Below are 22,993 nucleotides of genomic sequence, written 5' to 3' on the forward strand. Positions count from 1 at the left end.
GTAACTTAAAAACTCGGTTGTGCTGCCATAAATTTAACTTTGTGGTAGGTGTGTTTGCTTATCTCTCAAAACCAAACCCCAACTCCACAGAAGCATTCCTAAAATTCTAAAGTTTCAATGCCATAGAGCTGTTTTTCACTTTCTACTTAAACTAATTATTAAAATATTCAGGTAATTGCTAAGCAAATACAAAAGCACTGACTGACACGGTACAGTTTTCAGTATTCAAGTGACATAATAAACTGTGTTAACATAAAAAAAGTCTTTGTAAAAATACACATTTTAAGACATCCATCCATTGTTCAACCCGCTATACCCTAACTACAGGGTCACGGGGGTCTGCCAAAGCCAATCTCAGCCAGCACAGGGCGCAAGGCAGGAAACAAACTATGGGCAGGGCACACACTAGGGACAATTGAGGATCGCCAATGCACCTAACCTGCATGTCTTTGGACTGTGGGAGGAAACCCACGCAGACACGGGGAGAACATGCAATCCCCACGCAGGAGTTTCTCCTGTCTGATTACACTTTATGGCTAAAGCTTTGTCAACACCTGACCATCACTCCTGTCTAAGCTTGCTGGACATCCCATTCCAAAACCAGGGGCGTTAATATGGAGTTGTCTCCCATCCCATAACAACCTCCTCTCTTCTGTGGAGGCTTTCTACATGATTTTGGAGTGTGTCTCTTATGTATTTGTACCCATAATAATAGTAATTCATTAAATTTATATAGCACCTTTCCCATGCCCAGCCAAAAGATTTGTGATGTCAGATACTGATGTTGGACGAGACGGCCAGACTTTCCATTTCAATTCATTCCAAAGGTGTTCACTAGGGTTGAGGTCAGGGCTCTGTGCAGGCCACTTGATCTCTGCCATGTATTTATGGACTTGGGTTTGTATGCAAGGACACCGTCATGCTGGAACACAAAAGGTCCTTCCTCAAACTGTTGGTACAAGGCTGAAAGCACACAATTTTCTAAAATGTCTTTGTATGCTGGAGCATTAACAGTAGAACCATGGAGCCGAGTCCCAAACCCTGAAAAACAGCCCCAGACCAATAATCCCTCCAGCAGCAAACCTTACAGTAGGCAGCATGCAGTCCTAAAGGTATTTGCCAAACCCAGATTTGTCCTTTAGTGAGACATCATTCATCGCTTTACATTTCTGCTGCTTCAGAGACCAATGATGGTAGCTTTACACCACTCTAGCTGACTCTTGTCATTGCATGTACTGATTTTAGGCTTTGTGTTGTTGCTAGGCCATGAAAACCCATTTCACGGAGTACCTGATGCAGAATGTTTGTGCTGATGTTGCTTCCAGGGTCTGTCTGGGCCTTGGTTGTAGGCCATTTTCACACACTATGTGCTTCACCATTCGGCTGCCCTGCTCTATGAGTCTGCGAGGTCCGCTTCACTTCATGACCAAGCTGTTGTTGCTCCTTGTCGCCGCCACTTAACAAAAATGGCACTTACAGTTCACCTGGGCGGATCTAGCAGAGCAGAGATTTGATGTCCTAACTGGCAAAGGTGGCATCCTAGGACAGTTGCCACATTTAAAGCCAATGAGCTCTTCAGCATAACCCATCCTGCTGCCAATGATATTGTCAGTGAAGATTAAACGGCTATGTGATGTTTTTTATTGTACCTTCTAACAATGTAAAATGTCCTATCTATCTATCTATCTATCTATCTATCTATCTATCTATCTATCTATCTATCTATCTATCTATCTATCTATCTATCTATCTATCTATCTATCTATCATGGTCATGTGAGCAATGAGAAGTCGAGCAGAATGATCCCTTTTATTGCCTTTCTAAAAAGATTACAATATGCCAGCCTTTGAGGAAGCTCAGGCCTGCATGATACAACACCCTACTGCTATGGTCATGTGAGGAATGACAGCTCAAAGGAATGAACGTTAGGGTGCCAATCCGGCCATCCCTGTTTACTTGAAAGTCTTTTAAGGAAAGAAAAAGGGAACTCAATGGCACATGCAACAAAATCCGCTTTAACCAAACAATGATATGGCTTTCCTCTTTCTCCTTGCTTGATTTATCGAGGTCCGTCTGGTGGGTCACTCGATCAGGTGAGTGCTGCATCCTTCCAGCTGCCTTGGAAGTTATGGGCTGGAGGATGGAAGGGGTGAGGACAGTTTCCCTCACTGGGTGTCTTCTCAGCACTATGGAGGGAAAAAACAGAGGCCATGATTTGCAACAATGCCACCTCTCGACTTGGAGGGGTAGTACATAACCTCAGACAAGCCCCATAGGTGATCCTCTGACATGCATGTGTGGCAGTTTTTATGTTCTCTGGGTTAGTGGACAGCATGGGTGGTCTCACTGTTAGAGAAGGTGGCACCAAAATATATAATGAATAGTGGCAATAAATAATTAAAGAATACAAAGAAAGTCTGTCATTTTCTAACCTGTTTAGTCCTAAACAGAGTCGCAGGGGTCTGCTGGAGCCTATCCCAGCTAGCATAGGGAGCAAGGCAGGAAGAAACCCTAGAGAGGGTGCCAGGCCATCACAGTACAAAGAGTTTTTTTTTAAAATGATAAAATAGGAATACATTCAAATTTTTATTGGAAATGCAATAAAAGAATACCCACAAAACATCTGTACAAAGTTTAAATTTGACTCTGCAGAGGTACTGTATCTCAGGATGTCATTTTTCACAACATTTAAAATATAGAGAACCACATCTTTCTGATTTTTATTTTTTTGGCTTCAGTTTTGAATTATATGATCTAATAGAATGTCATTCACTAACATCTATTTCATGTAGCGATCTGTACATCTGCATTCTTGGTCTTTTTTACTGTTAGTTCCAAAAACGTCTCATTGTTACAATTACACTGTTTGTCATACACAGAAGTTGGACCGCCGCTCTCTTTAATGAAGTAAACACCAATTAAAAATGTTCCAATTTTTCCAAACACTTAACCAAGACCTCAGATGCACCCGAATGTTATGCAATGCGGACATTTTCTAACTTGTCTAATAATTAGGAGGTCAGAATGCTTGCTGTTTGCTTTGCATTACAAGGAGAATTATTGAGTGGGGTGAGAATTGCAGGAATGCATTTGCTTTGGGGGTATCGTGTTGTTGCTTAAAGGCCGTGTCAGACTTCTGTACTGAAGCAACTCCCAACAAGTTGTGCAGAGACGGCATGTCGCAGTCACGCTTAAGGTCTTCATTTGTTAACTTCTCGTCACTTTAGAGTCATGGAGCAGCAGCCACAAGTGATTTGCAGTGCGTTGATTGCATCGTAAGATTGTTTTCAAGTTTGCACAGTAGTCCCCTGGGGACAAAAAGATCTGTCTGTCTGTCTGTCTATCTATTATGTATACAGTTGTGCTTGAAAGTTTGTGAACCCTTTAGAATTTCCTGTATTGGGACTGGGCGGTCTCTTGGTCTGGAACCCCTACAGATTTTATTTTTTTCTCCAGCCTTTGGAGTTTTTTTGTTTTTCTGTCCACCCTGGCCATCGGACCTTACTCTTATTCTATGTTAATTAATGTTGACTTATGTTTATCTTTTATTGTGTCTTCTATTTCTCTATTCATTTTGTAAAGCACTTTGAGCTACATTTTTTTGTATGAATATGTGCTATATAAATAAATGTTGATTGATTGATTGATATTTCTGCATAAATATGACCTAAAACATCATCAGATTTTCACAAAAGTCCTAAAAGTAGATGAAGATAGATAGATACATAGATACTTTATTAATCCCAAGGGGATATTCACATACTCCAGCAGCAGCATACTGATAAAAAAAAAAATATTAAATTAAAGAGTGATAAAAATGAAGGTATAACAGAGAAACCAGTTAAACAAATGAGACAAAAATATTATACTTGCTCATTTATTTATTAAGGAAAATGATTGAATATTACATATTTGTGAGTGGCAAAAGTATGTGAACCTTTGCTTTCATTATCTGGTGTTACCCCCTTTGTATCAATAACTGCAACTAAACGTTTTCAGTAACTTTTGATCATCCCTGCACACCGGCTTGGAGGAATTTGAGCCCATTCCTCCGTACAGAACAGCTTCAACTCTGGGATGTTGGTGGGTTTCCTCACATGAACTGCTCGCTTCAGGTCCTTCCACAACATTTCGATTGCATTAAGGTCAGGACTTTGACTTGGCCATTCCAGAACATTAACTTTATTCTTCTTTAACCATTCTTTGGTAGAACGACTTGTGTGCTTAGGGTCGTTGTCTTGCTGTATGACCCACCTTCTCTTGAGATTCAGTTCATGGACAGATGTCCTGACATTTTCCTTTAGAATTCTTTGATATAATTCAGAATTCATTGTTCCATCAATGAAGGCAAGCCGTCCTGGCCCAGATGCAGCAAAACAGGCCCAAACCCTGATACTACCACCACCATGTTTCACAGATGGGATAAGGTTCTTATGCTGGAATGCAGTGTTTTCCTTTCTCCAAACATAACGCATTTCATTTAAAATAAAAAGTTCTATTTTGGTCTCATCCGTCCACAAAACATTCTTCCAATAGCCTTCTGGTTTGTCCATGTGATCTTTAGCAAACTGCAGACGAGCAGCAATGTATTTTTGGAAAGCAGTGGCTTTCTCCTTGCAACCCTGCCATGCACACCATTGTTGTTCAGTGTTCTCCTGATGGTGGACTCATGAACATGAACATTAGCCAATGTGAGAGAGGCCTTCAGTTGCTTAGAAGTTACCCTGGGGTCCTTTGTGACCTCGCTGACTATTACACTCCTTGCTCTTGGAGTGATCTTTGTTGGCCGACCACTCCTGGGGAGGGTAACAATGGTCTTGAATTTCCTCCATTTGTACACAATCTGTCTGACTATGGATTGGTGGAGTCCAAACTCTTTAGAGATGGTTTTGTAACCTTTTCCAGCCTGATGAGCATCAACAACTCTTTTTCTGAGGTCCTCAGAAATCTCCTTTGTTCGTGCCATGATACACTTCCACAAACGTGTGTTGTGAAGAGCAGACTTTGATAGATCCCTGTTCTTTAAATAACACAGGGTGCCCACTCACACCTGATTGGCATCCCATTGATTGAAAACACCTGACTCAAATTTCACCTTCAAACTAACTGATCATCCGTGAGGTTCACATACTTTTGCCACTCACAAATATGTAATATTCGATCATTTCCGTTAATAAATAAATGACCAAGTATAATATTTTTGTCTCATTTGTTTAACTGGTTTCTCTTTATCTACTTTTAGGACTTGAGTGACAATGATGTTTTAGGTCATATTTATGCAGAAATCTAGAAAATTCTAAAGGGTTTACAAACTTTCAAGCACAACTGTATAGTGCCTTTATCTGTCTATCACATAGTGCCCTATCTATCTATCTATCTATCTATCTATCTATCTATCTATCTATCTATCTATCTATCTATCATATAGTGCCAAACCTGTCTGTCTATTTGCCTGTCTGTTGTTCTGTCTGTTATATAGTACTCTGCCCATCTGTCTGTCTGTCTTATGGTGCCCCATCTGTCTCTGTGTCTCTCTGTCTCATAGTGCCCTACCTGTCTCTCTCTCTGTCTGTCTGTCTCATAGTGTCTCCTAGTGCCCTGCTTATCTCTTTTTTTTTATATAGTGCCCTGTCTGTTAGACAGACAAGGTGGCAGTCCTATAGTGTCCTGTTTGTCTGACAGTGCCCAATCTATCGATCTATAGTTTTATACGTTTGACAGCAGGTCACCCCCATTCATTCATCTGTGCTGTATTTGAATCAAAGCCTTATGGGTATAAGAACAACTGTTTCTAGAGACGTTATCAATATTGACCCATTCTTCCATTTTCTAGCCCCGCTTTGCCAGTACACTTTTAACAGATCTGACCTCCCAGCAGGATCAGCCCAGCCCAGGATGCCAGTCTGTCATGTGCACCATTCACTTTGGGGCCCTGTGGGGTCCCCAATTCTCCCAACCTCCATTTCTTGGTAAACTTCTGAGTCGGTCACCTGTGCGGTGATCTCTGGAGTTGTTCGGGTACAGCGTGAAGAGATGTGCCAGTGAGCTGCTTTAGACGATGATAATAGGAATCAACACAAAAGTCTCTGCTTCTTTATTCTGTACTAGTTAAGTGCATGTAAGATACGCCCCTCAGCCAGCTCTCTGATTCGCGCAAATAGTTCACTTACAGTACCGATTTATGATACCTGGAGCGATGAGAGAAGTCACAAAATCAACCAGAATGTTCAAGCAAATTCTAGAAGAAAACCTGATCTAAATCCTTTAAGTAGATCTCTCGTTGAAAAGCAGAAAGACAGACAGAAGTTGGATTTTATACATAGAGAGACTGCAAAGAGTGGTCAAATGCTGCCATGCAGAAAGTTCCTTATTTTTTAAATTAAAAAGAAAAGCTGGCAAAGCTGTAAACAACAGCTGTGTGTTGGGTCTGCTCCAGGACAGGCAGGCTGAGGATATTCATTATTATAAAAGATGCCATCCTTTTTCTATTTTTTTTTTCCTTTAATTTTAACATTCAAAAAGCAGTCATGCTGTGGAACTGGATACCCTGCTGTCCCTCATGAAACAGTTGGAGGAGTACCATAGTTTAAAAGCTCAGTGTTTAGCCAAAAATATTGCAATTAATCTAGTTTATTGAACTTTTAATGAATAACCTCACAAACTCAATTTACAGTAATAAATTGCCCGAATATTTCAAAGTAGAGTCATTCCGCTTATATGCCGTAAATCACTTGAAGATGTTGCATGTGTACAACTCTCAGATTCTTCCTTCGTTTCCAGCCTTTATTTCGACAGGGGACTCGTTTCGTTGTGACTCACCCTCAGCTCCGTGTGCGGCCCGTTGGTGACACGTCACAGACCGCTCGTAGGCTTCACCTTCAGGATCCCTTTCATTAAGCGAGCCGCAGGGAATTTTTCCTAGAGCTCGTATTGTTCGGCCCCCTACTCATCCCTGATGTCATGTCTTCACTCTTTTAAGTTTCCGAAAGGCAGAGGACAGCATTTGCACAGTTGTCACTTCATTAGAGGCACATCCCATTAGAGGCCGAGTCCCACGGCGTCGTACGTGACATGTCCGTGTGCAAATCACCGTGTCCTGTTTTATAATCTGCTCTTTCCCATATCTCAAATATATGAACATTTGCAAATGTGTCTTGTCTTTAAACAGAAAAACATTTTGTGCAACTCCAAGTCCAACTAGTTTAGTATGTCAATATGCCCTTCAACTTGTGTGTGTGTATACAGTGGTGTGCCGAAGTATTCAATCCTCTTGAAAGCCATCGGCCATATTTATCCAATCAGAATGTTAACGTATGCTGTAACATTACATTTCCAAAGTCCAAGCAAACCATTTTCGTTAGATATTTAACTGAAGAAGAAAACCTTTAAAAGTTTCCCCTATACAGGGCCTACACAAGAATACTTTGTGAAGAAGCTTATTGCTACAATAGCAGCCTTCATTCTTTTGGGTTTAGTATGCTCAGGAGCAGATCCTCGAGGTTGGTGGGATGGCACCTCTGGACAGCAGTTTTTAAATAGCGCCACAGATTCTCAATGGGACATTCAAACTCGTCTTTTTCTCTGTCTTAGGCTCCATCGATCCTATTTTTGGTGGTTAGTCGGCTGACTGGGCTCCTTCTTGAAGTTGAGGTGGAGGTTGTTGCTTTTCCTCAGTTATGGTGACTGGACCCCTCCTTAAATGGACACCTGTATCACTCTGACTTTGTCCTTCATTGCCACGTGCTTTGTGTCGCCTCCATTTTACCCAATTTTGTTTGTGGCCTAGTAGTGCAAAGAAAATGAGCTTGGCCTACTGGTATCCAGAATGGCTCCCAGCAAATAGAAAATGAGAAAGTAACCAACTTGCATTGTATTTGTTTTTAATCCTGTATTTTTTATTATTTGGTGATAAATAAATGAAAGGTTCATAACTGCGTTTTCATGATTGACAGGATCAAAATTATAACGTGGAACGTTGGATCTACGGCCCCCACTCGAGATTTCATCTCCTGGCTGGCCTGCAGTGTTCAGGAAGGAAACATCGACATGTATGTGATTGGGTAAGAACCGCACGGCCTACAGCTCCCATACGGCTGCTTATGTCAAACACCCTGGGGGGATTCTTGCACCTCCTGCACTGCCATCAAGCCTGGTGGTATGGGGTGGGCTGAAGGAAACAATACAATACATTACAGTTTATTTTATGCACTGAGTGCTGTGAACGATTTCTCAGGTAAAGACTTTACAAATTATGAAATATAGAACTAGTACATATAAAGCCGCAGATGTGTTAAAACACAAAGTCAAAACTCATTAGCGTAAATGGATCTCTCCATGATTTGGCCAGTTGACAATGCAGGAGATAAAAATCGAAAAAGATAAAGACAAAGACGTTACTCCTTAACACGTCGAGTGCTCAATTTGAGTTAACTTGAAGCAGGCGATCTACAGATGGACGCCACTTTTAGGTTATCTCGTGGAACGTAACGCCCTGCGGCTTATAGCATCAAATAGGAGGACATTTGTGTGAACAGAGGATAGTGGGCATCTGAAAATGAGAACAATGAAATCAGAACACAAAAATAAATGAAACATGCAGAGCCACAACCATCTGTGTATCTCTCAACGCTTTGCGACTCACGCTACGAAATTCAAACCGAAACTGAGACATTTGAGTGTAATATCTAACGTGTTAGACCCACACGAGTTCTCTCTCTTGGAGTAATGCGCAGGGAATTTTCTGTTTCATATGCCTACTATAAATGAACTCAAATTAGATTTTTTGCTCAATAATAAAATGGGTTTAATTAGTCATTTAGAATAACATTCTGATTTTACACTGCTGTTTGGAACAAATTTTAAGTATTGTCGCGCTTGGCAGTCAACGTGTTAAGCAGTTTGGACAAAAAGATTTTTGAACACATCTGCTTACTTAACCCGAGCCCTAAAAAATATTTGTACTTTGTCGGTGGCCAAGTATTGTAAATTAGGGTTGACCACTTTGTTTTATTTGGTAAACACCACGTGTGGGAAGAAAAGCAAGATTTGTGCTAACGCCTTAATACAGGAACTGCAAAAATCGACCTTAACAAAGGCTTCTTTGGATCTTCATAACACTTACAACACATCAGTTGGTCAGTGTGGAGTATTGACATGACGGTAAAATGACTTGTTAATATGAAAGATTCCCAGACTAAATATGCAATATCAAGAGAAATCTGTATCAGTTAAGACCCCACAGACCACTCCAAAGTGACGTTTTGTTAGTTGGTCACTGATGGTCCGTAAGTGTTATAAAGACCCACGGAAGTGTTTGTTAAGGTCTTGTTACATAACAGTCAATGATTAATAGATTAATTTTTACTTTACCTAAACTAAAGTGCTATGCCTTTGTAGTTTTCTAACAATGTTTTGTTTCAACATTTCTGTATCAGTGTGTACTCGTAAATTTATTTTCATTTTTTAGTCCCATTAGTTAGTTTAGTAAGTGAATTGACCTTCTTAATTACACTAGTTGCAGTATATAGTGGAACTGACAAATTAGCAAAAACCCTAAAATTTAAAGCGGTACAACAACAAAAGCAATTTATTTCCTGTATAGCCCAAAATCACACAAGGAAGGCCTCAATGGCCTTTAACAGACCCTCTTTTTTGACAGACCCTCAGCCTTGACTCTCTTTAGGAAATAGAAAAACTGTGAAATAAATCTTGAAAAAGGCAATTCAGAGAGAGACCCCCATTGGGGTAGGTTGGATGTGCAATGGGTGTCAAAAATGGGGTAAATACAAGACACAAGACACAGGGCACAGGTAATCCTCTTCTTCACAGAGCTAGATGGCCAATCTGTCATGGTCTCCTCAGGAATACAACACGACAGTACACACTACTGTGTTCTTGTCAAGTACTCCTCACCAAGCGCAGGCGCAGAGCATTGTGACAACTCTCAAGTCAAAATGCCAGAATAGATACCAGTCACTATTTACAGAGCTATCGCATATCAAAAACAACGTAGAAACTAATTAACATAAATGAAAAACAACATCCTCTGTCCTTCAGTTAATTGTAGAAAAGCAGTCGGTGACAAGCCGGACACAGTCAGAGTCCTGGAGACCTCAGCCAGCAAGTCTTGGTAATGTACCACCATTTCAGGATTTTCGGTACCAGAAGTAAACATCAGCTTTGACGCAACTGAGACTTCATTGGGGACAAGGGACAACCCCCTGCCATTGCTTCAACACAATTGAGACTACATGGTAGATCCCCTACCCACCCCTTCTTATTGTTTTGGCACAATCAAGACTTTATGGGTCCCCCCCTTGCTTCAACACAATGGAGACTTCATAGAGACCCGCTACCCCCTCTTCTAATTACTTTAATGCTATCAAGACTTCACAGACCCCACCAAATTGCTTTAACACAATCAAGACCTCCTGGTGAAATTGCTTCTACACATTTGAGGCTTCACGAGGATCCCAAACTTCCCTTTCTTATTGCTTTGACATGATCGTGACTTCGGGGGATTTGCTTCAATGTACACTTTATGCTGTCAAAAGGGAAGTGGTGTGTAATGCAGTGTAGTGGCGTGATGCACAAGGGAGGCGCACAATTGTGTGGCTTAACTTGGGTGTTTGGAGTTTTCTGTTATTTACTTTGGTACTGTCTTGGTACTGAGGTCCAAAAGCTGGTATCGATGCCAAAGTCAAAATTTTGTATCGACTCAATGCTACTGTAACCACGTTATTGGCAAATTCACACTAAAAGTTTGACCACTTTGTTTTGTTTAGTAACCCCACATGTGGGAAGAAAAGCATAATTTATGGTAACGCTTTAGTTTAAAACTGCAAAAATCCACCTTAACAAGACCTTAACAAAGGCTTCTTTGGATCTTCATAACACTTACAACACATCAGTGGGTCCGTGTGGAGTATTGACATGACGGTAAAATGACTTGTTAATATGAAGGATTCGCAGATCTTTTACTAAATCTATACTAATAAAAGGCAAAGCCCTCACTCACTCACTGACTCACTGTCTCACTCACTCACTCACTCATCACTAATTCTCCAACTTCCCATGTAGGTAGAAGGCTCAAATTTGGCAGGCTCATTCATTACAGCTTACTTACAAAAGTTAGGCAGGTTTCATTTCGAAATTCTACACGTAACGGTCATAACTGGAACCTACTTTCGTCTATATACTGTAATAGCCTGCAGCTCGGTCGCCGTGTGAGGCGGAGTTGCGTCCCGCATCATCACGCCTCCCACGTAATTGAGTGCCTGCCCATATAAGGTAAATATTCGCGTTTAAAGGACTGTGCTTAGCATATTTATAAGTGCAGCTACTGCTGAAACCCTCCCTCAGTGAAAGTGCGAGAGAAACTTTTAAGTGCCGGGTCTGAGCTAAAATTAAATGAAGCCGTTGACATCGCAAGATCGCACGAGATATTCGTGAGATACAAGTTTAATGAGAAGATGCAGGGTATAAAGCCTCGATGCTAAAGACCTGGCGAAGTCATGCCTTCTCTGCTGGCCTAAAAAAATATCTGAATCACAAACTGATGTTAATTATATTTTGTCCATGAATACTTATAAAATAATTCCAAATATTCTGTCCGCTTCCTTTCATAGCTTTTTCGATGGTTGTGCTGCTTCCAGACATGTATTTTTGTATTAAAGCATTTAACCAATCACATTTCAGCCATCATTTGTTGCCAGGCAGAGAGGCCTTCACAATCCATTGTGCAGGCACTCTAACACAGAATAAATGTCAATTAACCTGTTGCTTCAACCAATCAGATTTTGAGTTGGTGTCAGTAGGGCCCTCTAGCAGGCGTACGGCAACGTCACCGTATTCAGACTCATTGATTGGATAGAAGTCGATATGAGGAACTCTACGAGGCCACTGAATGCACCGCAGGCGCTCCGAGCGCAAGATCCTCGCGCACACTACGGCCAACTCCATGGCAGGATTCTGGACAATATTATTTCCCAGACACAGACCAGATTTCAAGACCATGAAAACTTGATGTTTGTCATGCTCATCGACCCCCAGAAGTTTCGGGAATACAAGAAAAATTTCCCGCATGCAGCCTTCTCCAGTTTAACATAAGAGCCACGGAGCGGTTTTTGATCTGTCTTGGCTAAAAACAGAACTGACTGTAATGTATGCCATGGATGATTTTGCAGGAAAATCTCCCACTGATCTCCATGACTTTCTTCATCAGAAAAATCTGAATGAGAGCATGGGGCAGCTGTTCACATTGGTATATTTGGCGGTGAGCATTCCCATGTACACTGCTTCTGTCGAGCGGACATTTTCAGCCCTAAAGTGAATTCAAACAGCATTAGCTTCGATGGCGATAGAAAGGGACTTTTTGATGGAACTGAAGCGCACGGATAATCCGTACAACAGAGTAATTGAACTCTTTTTGAGGAAAGAGAGGAGGATGGATTTGGTTTACAAATAATCTGGATTTTTGGTGAGTAAAATGTTGCGATTTTCCTAACTATTGCAAGTTTATGAGTTGTTATTGATGCTTTTTATGTGTATCGCGGCTGTAGCTGCAGTAGAAAGGAACTTGTTCACCCCTGGTTTGTCTATTCAATAAAGGCATTTATTGTGGCTACAGGAGTTATCTATCTGCGATGCAGTGGCTCTTTATACTGTATTTCTGCATATTAAGATGGTTTTTATAACCATAAATTAGTTTTTGAGGGGCGGGTTGATTCAGACGGAGCACCACTGAAGGCCTAGGTGTGAGATGCATGGTCCGCCAATGGACCAGATGATACGTAAATTTGATGAACATTACAATCCGAAAATAAACAAAACTGTAGAGAGGTTCAGATTATACTTCTCCCAGTGCGTCTCTCTAAATCCTCCATGCGAGAACATTATCATAAGGCTTAACAATCTTATCGTTACACCTTCTACGTGCACTGAACCGTCCTTATTACGAAGTCTTCCTTGCTTTACCGCTGGCTGCTCCTTTCCATTCACCTTCCTAGCTCTTTATTTAAACAATTTTCCTTCTCACTTTTCCACTCCTTCCCTGTCTTCTCCCTTTTCGTTCAAAATACGAGCCTCCTTGCCTTTTTACAGTCAGCTCTCCTTACGTCACAACATGGTATGTTTAGCACAAGTTAATACCGGGAATGCCTGTTGAACATCTTACATTCACGAGTAGCGATTTGCGTAGTGAACACTTCGATGAATGAAACCTGTTATCTTTACAACGGTTGACAAACACGGGATGTAACTTCATAACAACACGTCCACCAAATACGACCCTGATTGAAAGAAATAACGAGAATCAAATCCTTGATGACAGCAACATTCATAACAGTCACAAAACAATCACACTGACAATCAGGTTACGTTATTTTTAAAATGTTTCCTTTTCTTTTTCATAACTTCTTTAACACATTACTTCTCCGCTGCGAAGCGCGGGTATTTTGCTAGTATGCAGTATCAAGAGAAATCTGTATCAGTTAAGCCCCCGCAGATCACTCCAAAGTGACGTTTTGTTAGTTGGTCACTGATGGTCTGTAAGTGTTATAAAGACCCACGGAAGTGTTTAAGGTCTTGTTACATAACAGTCAATGATTAATAGATGAATTTTTACTTTACCTAAACTAAAGTGCTATGCTTTTGTAGTTTTCTAACAATGTTTTGTTTCAACATTTCTGTATCAGTGTCTTCTCGTGAATTTATTTTCATTTTTTAGTCCATTTAGTTTGTTTAGTAAGTGAATTGACCTTCTTAATTACACTAGTTGCAGTATTTCCAATGTGAAGAACAAAATGCGGAGAGAAACAAATTAAGGGTTGGGGAACTGTAACCCGTATACTGTAAGCAACTCAGACAGTGAAGACAACTCTGAGCCACTGGTTGTTGGCATACAAACTGCACAAAAGACGATGAATAGTTGACAGAGGGAGGTTTTATAGTGTCGGAACGGGAAGGATTACAGATGCAGAGAAAATGAGGGTGACGTAAACGGAGTGGGATGGAGGAGACGTCATCACGGGAGCCAGAAGTGGGGACATCAGTAAGGGACCGGAGATGACGTCATTATGGGAGAACTGTAAGTGATGCGGATGTGCGTTGGTTTTTGTTGTCAGGAGGTCGTCTTCAGAACGTCTTTTTATGTATTTGCGGAACTCTGATCTTCTGGTAAGGAAGAGAGAAAGGCATTGATACGTTGTCCGGTACCCCAATCCCGCATCTTTTCGTGCTCTGTCGGGCCTGTTGGCTGCCCCCTAATCCCCTGTGTGTGACACCAGGTACAGCACATTTATCTTGCATGAATATTTATAAATCTGAGGAAAGAGCCCTCAAAAATGCATCAGTACTACAGGTACAGAAGAGATTTGTCTAAATTTGAAACGGAACATTTCTAAGTAAAACCCTTTAATAATTAAATTTCTTGCAGTTTCAAGTTGGACGGTGAATGTTAGGGGTCATAAGTGGGGCATTAAACTGGCATCCTTCTGCTTTCAGGGTCCAGATATTTGGCTGCCCGGCCAATCTGCCCGCAATAGTAATTTGAGACTTCAGCTTCTTTTGCTGCATGCCTTTAAACATGTCTCCCTCCATTTCTTAGGCTACAGGAGGTGTGCATATTGCCAAAAATAAGGCTGAAGGAAAGCACCTTCTCACATCAGTGGAAGAAGCAGCTGTCCCATGCACTGGCTCCCTTCGGATACAGTTTGGTGAGTGGAATGGCAGCTGACGTCTCAAGCAGTGTGTTTAGCCATGAGGAAGGCAAATTGAATTTGCAGTTTATCTCAGTGTTTTGCTCCACAAAAGAATTTGCAAAACGTGGTGTTTCACTTGCAGCAGAATGTGTGTGAATTACTGTGGTGCCCGGGATGCTTGCAGCCCTGCTCTCTTCATCGATAGTCCTGACTAGTGCAATGAGGACTCACAAACAGCAGGAGATGGTGCAATTTCCCCTTGGGATTAATAAAGTATCTACAGTATTTATCTATTTATCTATCTAGGATTGTGAAGTTTTATTCAATCAATGGGGACTGTCCAAATACATAAAGTGCAGTGCTGTCTTCTTCCATAAATCAAAATCTAGTGTTCTTCAAGGGACTAAAATCAGTGAATAAAAAGATTCAAAAAACAGGAATAAAATCGGATTGCTCTTCTTTGTTTCCTGAGCCTAAGTGCCTCTCCTTTTCTTCTCCAACCCCACTCGCCCATCAGGTCCAGTCAGTGGGAGCCGAGGCACTGGCCATCGTGGTCTGTCATTGTAAAGGCCTACCTCCCAGCCACCTTAGCCAGTCACCACAGGCACACCCAAGCCCAGGTCCACCATCTCCACACCATCTTGATCTCTTGAAGCTCTTTGGTTACTGAACAGGAGTGATCCTGTCCCTAGAGCGCCATTCCTCTTTCTCACCGCCATGGCCAACTCTATACCTCCAAGCACCCGTTTGCTCTCCAGACTTCAGTGTTACTCTTGCCTGCCAACTCTTGTCCTTGATATTTGTCCCTCTCTTTCTGTCTCCCCGCTCTCTTTTTCTTTTTCTTTTCCTTTTCTATTTCCTCTCTATCCCCAGAGAGAGGCGCTCAGACTCCTTTTATCTTCAGTGAGTGTAGTTGTGCTGAACGACCTGGGGAGTTCCGATGATTTCATATATTTCTTTATACTTAACTATGATTCCATCTCTAAGGCAATGTTTCCATTATCCCGGGTTCATAGTACTAAATTCTTGTTTTCAGAATCACTGACAACAGAAACATTAGATAACAGCACCACATACTTTTGAATAATTTAGAAACACCTCAGGAAACCATTATGGCATGTTACGGTAGCAGATCTGCATTGCGGCCCCATCATATTGAGCGATTTGCATTTACAGCCTTCGTTGACATCATCTTAGTCACTTGAAGGCAATCAGTGGTGCGCTTCTGTGAAGGCCTGTTGTGACACCTTGACCCTTCTGCGACTGGCCACAAAATAGTCAAACAAATTTAATGTTTGTGGTGGGCCAGCCGGGACGCCTAGAAGGATTGGGAGAGGAACTACGCCTCCCCCGGACCAGGGGAGGGCAGCTGCCCTGGTTTGTATGGGGGCCACGGGAACTGAGCATAGAAGCTCAACTCTACAGGGTGGTCCAGATCCAATTATGAAAAGGCGAACACATCGCACCCGCTGTTCGACTGACAACCGTCTCCCCGCCATTTCAGAATGCAGGGCAGGTGTTGTCATCTATCGGCAACAAAAATAATTTTTTGTGAATTCTGTATGTAATAAACGTAATCAGTTATAGCATAATAAAAATTGCATAATTAGATCTGGACCACCCTATATAGGGGCCCGTGGTCACCGCCAGCGGGTGCCCGGACGACTGTGAAGCCCTGGACGTCAGCACTTCCGCCACACCCAGAGGCGCTGGCGGAAGGACTACCAGGGACACCCGGGGTGCTTCCGGGTGCTCATGCGGCACTTCTGCCACATCAGGAAGCTCATCGGAGGGCACCTGGAGCACGTCCGGGTGGACATAAAAGAGGCCGTCTCCCTCCAGTCATGAGCCGGAGTTGGGCGGAAGTGGATGAAGCTCAGAGGAGAGGAGTGGAGGCGGTGAAGGAAGGATGGACTAGTGGAAGGCCCGGACTTGGGGGTGTATAGTGAAAGGACACTGGGTTGTGTGTGGAACTGGAAACTTGTATACAGTGGAACCTCGGGTCACAAACGTCTCTGAACACGTACAAATCGGGTTATGACCAAAACGTTTGCCAAACTTTTGCATCTGTTCACGACGACACACTCGGGTGAAGAACAAGCCAGTTTCTCTTCCAGTTCATACTTGCCGATGATTTCCGCACGTATTCAGTCTCTTCCTGTGCAGAGAGAGAGAGAGCGGGCAGTAAGGCCAAGAAGGCAGTTAAAGAATGCACCGGGCTTGTTTTTAAAGAGACTGCAAGGTTAGCTTTCTCTGCTCAAGGTTTTCTCAGTGTTATTCAATGTTTTTACATTTAGTTCTCGGTCAGACGTGCATCACGCAGAGGGACTTTACCTCAAAACTGTAATCTCTTCTCCACCCAGTTCCTCCTTACTTCCATCGTGACAGAGCTCGACTCATGCAAGGTTAGTTTTCTTGGTTGTTTATGGTTAGTTTTTGTTTAAATTAAGGATTTTACAAATGTTCATTTTTTTCCCCTGTGCTTAAAACTCATTAAAAAAAGTGTTTACAGTGAGCGGTTCGTAAGGCTGTGGCGTGAATTCTTGCAATGTTAGTATTCTCTGTTGTTGAAGGTTTTCTCAGTGTTATTCAATGTTTTTTACATTTAGTTTACTATTACGCTGTGCATTCTATGGTATAATTAACTATTTTTGTGCTTAAAAATCTTGAAAAAAATATATATTTTTACATAGTCCGGAACGAATTAATTGTATTTACATACAATCCTATGGGGGAAATTTGGGTTGCGACCAGAGTTTTGGAACGAATTACGGTCATGACCCGAGGTTCCACTGTATATTGTAAATAAACGTGTGTGTTGTGTTGCGTTTGGAACATTGGTGTCTGCCTGTTTGCGCCAGGGCTAGTCTTCCACAGTTGCTGTCAATCGTAGAAGTAGATTCTGTGTGCATGAGACCTGACGTCCAAGGCATAATGCAGATAAACTCAGCGATGAAGAACAACGAAGGTAGGTGTTCCAGGCCACACAAACTAAAGAGAAGCTCGGCTGTCTGATCTCTGATGTGTTTTCCATACCATGGCAATATGGAAAAAAGAAAAAAGGGCTGAAATTGCAGCTTTTATGCAGCGGTGGTTTCCATCGGACAGCATATCAGAAGAAGGGCCGAGCACGACTGTGCTGGAAAATCTGCACGTGGTCAGAAAATATGGCATCGTCCGTAGTTTTCACTCGTTTAAATTGAAGTGGGCTGGCAAATTTTGAGATATTCTGTCGCTAGATGTTGCACAGTTTGGCATCGGCATCACATAATGTGGCACCGAACCAATAAGAGACAAGGTACATTGTTGCAGAAGCGCAGATAATGAGCTGTTTTTTTTTTTTTTAACATAGCAGACTGTCTTGGCATGTGAACGGAATAAAGTTTCTTTGTGAAAGTGGGCTTTTTAAACACGACTTTCTGAATGTTGGGACATTGTGTGCAGATTGTAACTAGCGAAAGAGGCGAGGTGAACATGTCAGATTTTAAAAATGCATTTTCTCTTCCATCCAGGTTAAATCTCATTGTTTATTGGGCATTGTGCTGATGTTGTTTCCCAGATGCCATCACATGCCACACATCCGCGGTATCAAGTCGGGCTCGACGGCCACTGGCAAGTGGGGATTCTGTGTAAGTAAGTCTACTTAGTCACCTTCTTCTCCCCTGTCCTACTGCTCCCGCTGCTCTGTCTCTTCAGTCCTGGGTTGTTTTACGTACATGAAAAAGGAGTGTTAGGGCTTGGGGTTCATTACGTTTCATTTTCTTCTTTGTATTCCTTTATTAGATTGGTTTGTAACAATTTATAACACATTTCCCATCATTCAAAGTACAACATAAAACTGCAAGGTAACAGAATGTGTAAATCAACACATAATAATTGAATATATCATAAACCAAACTGAGAACTGTTAGTACATCACAGGAGATTTGGAGTCCGAGATGGTCACAGGCACAATGGAGCTGAGATGCATATGAGGCGAACAGACATCATTTTCAGATTAAAAGAAACGGCCCTAATTGATCTAAAGTCCAAGATGTTACGATCAGCAGTTTTTATGAATTTATTGTAGGTTTCCCTAGTAAAATATTCCATAATTCTGTGTACATTTAAGTGTTTTATGTCTGGGTGTCCTAAAGTATGTAAGCCTTAAAAGTAAATGCCCAATAGTGGGGGAAATCCTGTCAATAGCCCTGGCTGGGCACAAAAACGGCCTGAAGGAATCTTTATAAAGATAAAAAGGTTTATTTCCACAAACTGCCTGAGGCACACAATAATGCTCTGTGGTATGCAAGAGGCAGAAGGACTTGTCTGTAACACAAAGGAAATCCAAAGCAAACAAGTCTTAATACAGATATTTAGAAATGAGTTCAAACAAACAGAGCAAAATGGTCAAAATCCAGAATATTCCGAAAAAAAGCACAGCAAAAGGGCACAAGAACTCACCAACTCCAGAGCGAATTCACAATGAACCATAGGAGACACGGGTGTATTTATTTTTAAAAATAATTTTATTGTAATCATTCCATACAAATCGATCAATTTTTACAAAAAATAGGATTGAGATTGAAAAACAAGTCGACCCCCACCCCTCAGAGCGATAGCATGGCCAACGGGGTAAAACTTAAGGCTTGTAAACATACCTAAAGTGATGAGTTTGATAAGCCAATAGAGAGGAATGGAGAGAATTGCTTCCTCTGCGCTTTAAGAGCTTATTCTAAAATATTACTGATTAGATCCTGCCAGGTTTTGAAAAAATTCTGTACACATCCTCTAGCTGAGTATTTCATTTTTTCCAATTTCAAATAGTATAAAACATCGGTTTCCCACTGACTTAAAAGAAGAGAGTTGGGATTCTTCCAGTTTAGTAAAATAAGCCTGTGTGCCAAAAGTGTAGTGAATGCAATCACAGTTTGTTTGTGACACGGGTTTATAGGGAGGTGGGCAGTTCCTGGCAGTGATTGACAGGTGGCCCCGCCTCTTAGGGGAAATACACACATGTATGCCTTGGTATGTTATGCTGCTAAATCACTTCTTGCAGGCGTAATGTAAAACAATTTTAAAAGATAAAAGCAAACATTTTTTTTCGGGAGGAATATAAAATGAATACTGCCAGGAATAAGGAAGACTAAAAATTCTCAGAAAAGCATACAATACAATTTATGTTTATATAGCCCAAAATCACACAAAGAGTGCCGCAATGGGCTTTAACGGGCCCTGCCTTTTGACAGCCCCCCCAACCAAGAAAATACTACCAGAAAATACCCTAGTAGGGAAAAAATGGAAGAAACCTAGAGAAAGGCAGTGCAAAGAGAGACCCCTTTCCAGGTAGGTTGGGCATGTAGTGGGGGTCAATGCAATACAATACACAGAACAGAACACAAATCATCCTCAATACAATATAATAGTGCAATAGAAATATTACAGGCACAGAGCAGAATTCAACAGGAGATGATATCACATAATATGATTCTGTCACTCAGTCAGTCATTCTCCAACCCGCTATATCCTAACTACAGGGTCACAGGGGTCTGCTGGTGGACTCTGGAGCAAACTACCACGTCATGGAGTTGAAGCAGAAACCTTAACAACCTTTAAGAAGAATTCATCCATCCATCCATCCATTCTCCAACCCGATATATCCTAACTACAGGGTCATGGGGGTCTGCTGGAGCCAATCCCAGCCAACACAGGGCGCCAGGCAGGAAACAAACTCCAGGCAGGGCGCCAGCCCAACGCAGATAATATGATTTGGATGTTGGAAAAGCATTTAAACATTGCAGAAATGGGGATATGTTAGAATTTATTCCTATCTACTGTATACATAAAGCGATCGCCATCCCAGCTTGCTTTACGATCTTCTGTATGTAGATGGATTTACGTTTTCATTTTTTTCACTTAGCAGACACTTTAATTTAAAGCGACATACAATACGGGGTCCAAAATAATCAGCCCAGGGATTGTTTTGAAACGAGTGTTGCAGAACCAGGATACAAAATTGACCACTGCAAGTGAAGCACTCCAAAAGCAAACAGAACAACACCATTCTGATTTGTGTTCATTTGGGATTAGTTACTCATCTAGTGGGGGGCTGTTTATGACATTTTATATATTGAAATGTACAGGGTCCTCCATAATGTTTGGGACAAAAACACATTTCGTTGACTTACTCCTCTGCTCCACAGTTACACTTAAGTACACATTGCAGACTTACATTTCAGTCACACAGTGTAGAAATAACAAAAAACTTTTTCTACACTGTCCCCCCATTTCAGATCACCATAATGTTTTGGGGGTGGCACGGTGGCGCAGTGGGTAGCACTGCTGCCTTGCAGTTAGGAGACCCAGGTTCACTTCCCGGGTCCTCCCTGCGTGGGTTTCCTCCTGGTACTCCGGTTTCCTCCCACAGTCCAAAGACATGCTGGTTAAGTGCATTGGCGATTCTAAATTGTCCCTAGTGTGAGCTGTGTGTGTGTATGTGTGTGTGTGCTCTGCGGTGGGCTGGCACCCTGCCCGGGGTTTGTTTCCTGCCTGGCGGCCCTGTGTTGCCTGGGATTGGCTCCAGCAGACCCCTGTGACCCTGTAGTTTGGATATAGCGGGATGGATGGATAATGTTTTGGACACAGGAATGGCGGGTCTATTAAATCAGTCACTTTTAGGACTTTGTTGCATATTCCTTTGCATGCAATGACTGCTTGAAGTCTGCGTTTCATAGACATCAGCAGGTGCTGAGCATCTTCTCTAGTGAAACTTTGCCAACCGTCTAATGCTGCCATCTTCAACTCCTGCTTGTTTCACGGGGCTTGTCCCCTTAGGTTTTCTCTTCAGCATATGGAAGGTCTGCTCAACTGGATTTAAATCGGGTGACTAACTTGGACTTCAAGAATTTTCAATTTTTTTAGCTTGATGAGTTTGAAGGCTGGTGGCTGGACTTTCCCTTAGAGAGAGGGTGAGGAGTTCACTTATCCGGAAGAAACTTGGAGTAGAGTCGCTGCTCCTCACACATTAAGAGGAGTCAGTTATAGTTTGGGCATCTGGTAAGGATGCCTCCCTCGTGTTATTGTTCCGGGCATTTCCCACTGGGAGAAGGTGTGACGATGTGGGTTCTGGCTCCACACTCCCATGTGATTTTGGGAACCCTTGAACCCAACACCGTCGATAATGAAACCGAGTGAGCTAGTCAGTGAAGGCAATAATTGAGCATCTGAGCAAGGGGATGGTTAAAAGTGAAACAGTGTTTTTATTAAAAACAGTCCATCAAAACAGTGTTCAAATAAATAGTGCAGTACTTTAAAGTTCTTCATTAAATAAATAAATAATCCTTGAAATGAAAACGTGGAGGTTAAAACACTAGAAAGAAACCCACAATCCTTAAAAACCAAACTTCTTTAGGAAGCAGCCTTTAAAAAACCAACAAATCCGGTGCTCTTCTATGTTAGCGTCTCACCTGCTTCTCCCAATTGGGCTTTGCAGCAGGCGAGACGCTCTCTGCAGCTGCCCTCTTCTCTCACACACACGAGACTGGAGACCTCCCGATCCCTGGCTCCGGTCTGGCACTCATCCCAGTCCCCGAGACTTGATGTCCACCAACTGCCAGGTCGCCCACGTTGGGGACTCCACCACCAAGCCTCCCAACTACCGCTGCCTTTCCATGGCCTCTCATTTGGCCAGTCGCCTTCCCATGGCCTCTCTGCGGCCAGTCGCCTTCCCTTGGTCACTCCCGCTACCTGATCGCTCAGCGGGAGCGACATCCAACTCAACCGCCTGGGTGCAGGCCCAACACCCCAGGCCCTCGCAGCTGCCCGTGACCGCTAGTTCGCTCGCCCGCCCTTTGCGGCTCTCTCTCTCACCGACCTACATTCCTCGCTCCCTGTAACCTCCGTCCTGTCTTTTCCTTTCGTTCTTTTCTTTCGATCCCGTTTTTTTTTTTCATCCTTCACAACCGACTCGCGCTTCTTTTAAAATGACGAGGGCCACAGCAACTGCAGCATTAGCCACGGGACAATCACGAATGTGGGCAGTTCCTCACCTGTGCACTAGGTGAGAAACACCCACCCTACGGATATCCCCGCGGTCCACTATGGCCCAACGTCCCCTCGCTAAGCCACGAGCACGGCGATCATTTATTTAAAACGAATGGCTTTTGCTCAACGAGCTGTGGACCCATAACACCACAGAAGGCCACGGGGCAGACCCAGGACACGTCTGGCCTGGGAACGCCTCGGGGTCCTCCTGGAGGAGGTGGCTGGGGAGAGGGAGGTCTGGGCTTTCCTGCTTAGGCTGCTGCCCCCGGATA

The 22,993-nt window shown here is 42.5% G+C and overlaps 1 protein-coding gene across 1 annotated transcript in view; it reads left to right on the top strand.

The window, feature by feature from the left end:
- Positions 1-7,941: 7,941 nt before the first annotated feature.
- LOC120524363 (phosphatidylinositol 4,5-bisphosphate 5-phosphatase A-like) overlaps positions 7,942-22,993 on the top strand; it is a 52,818-nt gene continuing 37,766 nt past the window's right edge. Inside the window, exons 1-3 of the mRNA XM_039746225.1 lie at positions 7,942-8,060; positions 14,606-14,714; positions 18,212-18,328. Of these exons, the coding sequence (XP_039602159.1) occupies positions 7,942-8,060; positions 14,606-14,714; positions 18,212-18,328 (345 nt within the window). The remainder of the gene's footprint in view (positions 8,061-14,605; positions 14,715-18,211; positions 18,329-22,993) is intronic.

The sequence above is a fragment of the Polypterus senegalus genome, chromosome 2, assembly GCF_016835505.1.
Source record: "Polypterus senegalus isolate Bchr_013 chromosome 2, ASM1683550v1, whole genome shotgun sequence".
Lineage (NCBI taxonomy): Eukaryota > Metazoa > Chordata > Cladistia > Polypteriformes > Polypteridae > Polypterus > Polypterus senegalus.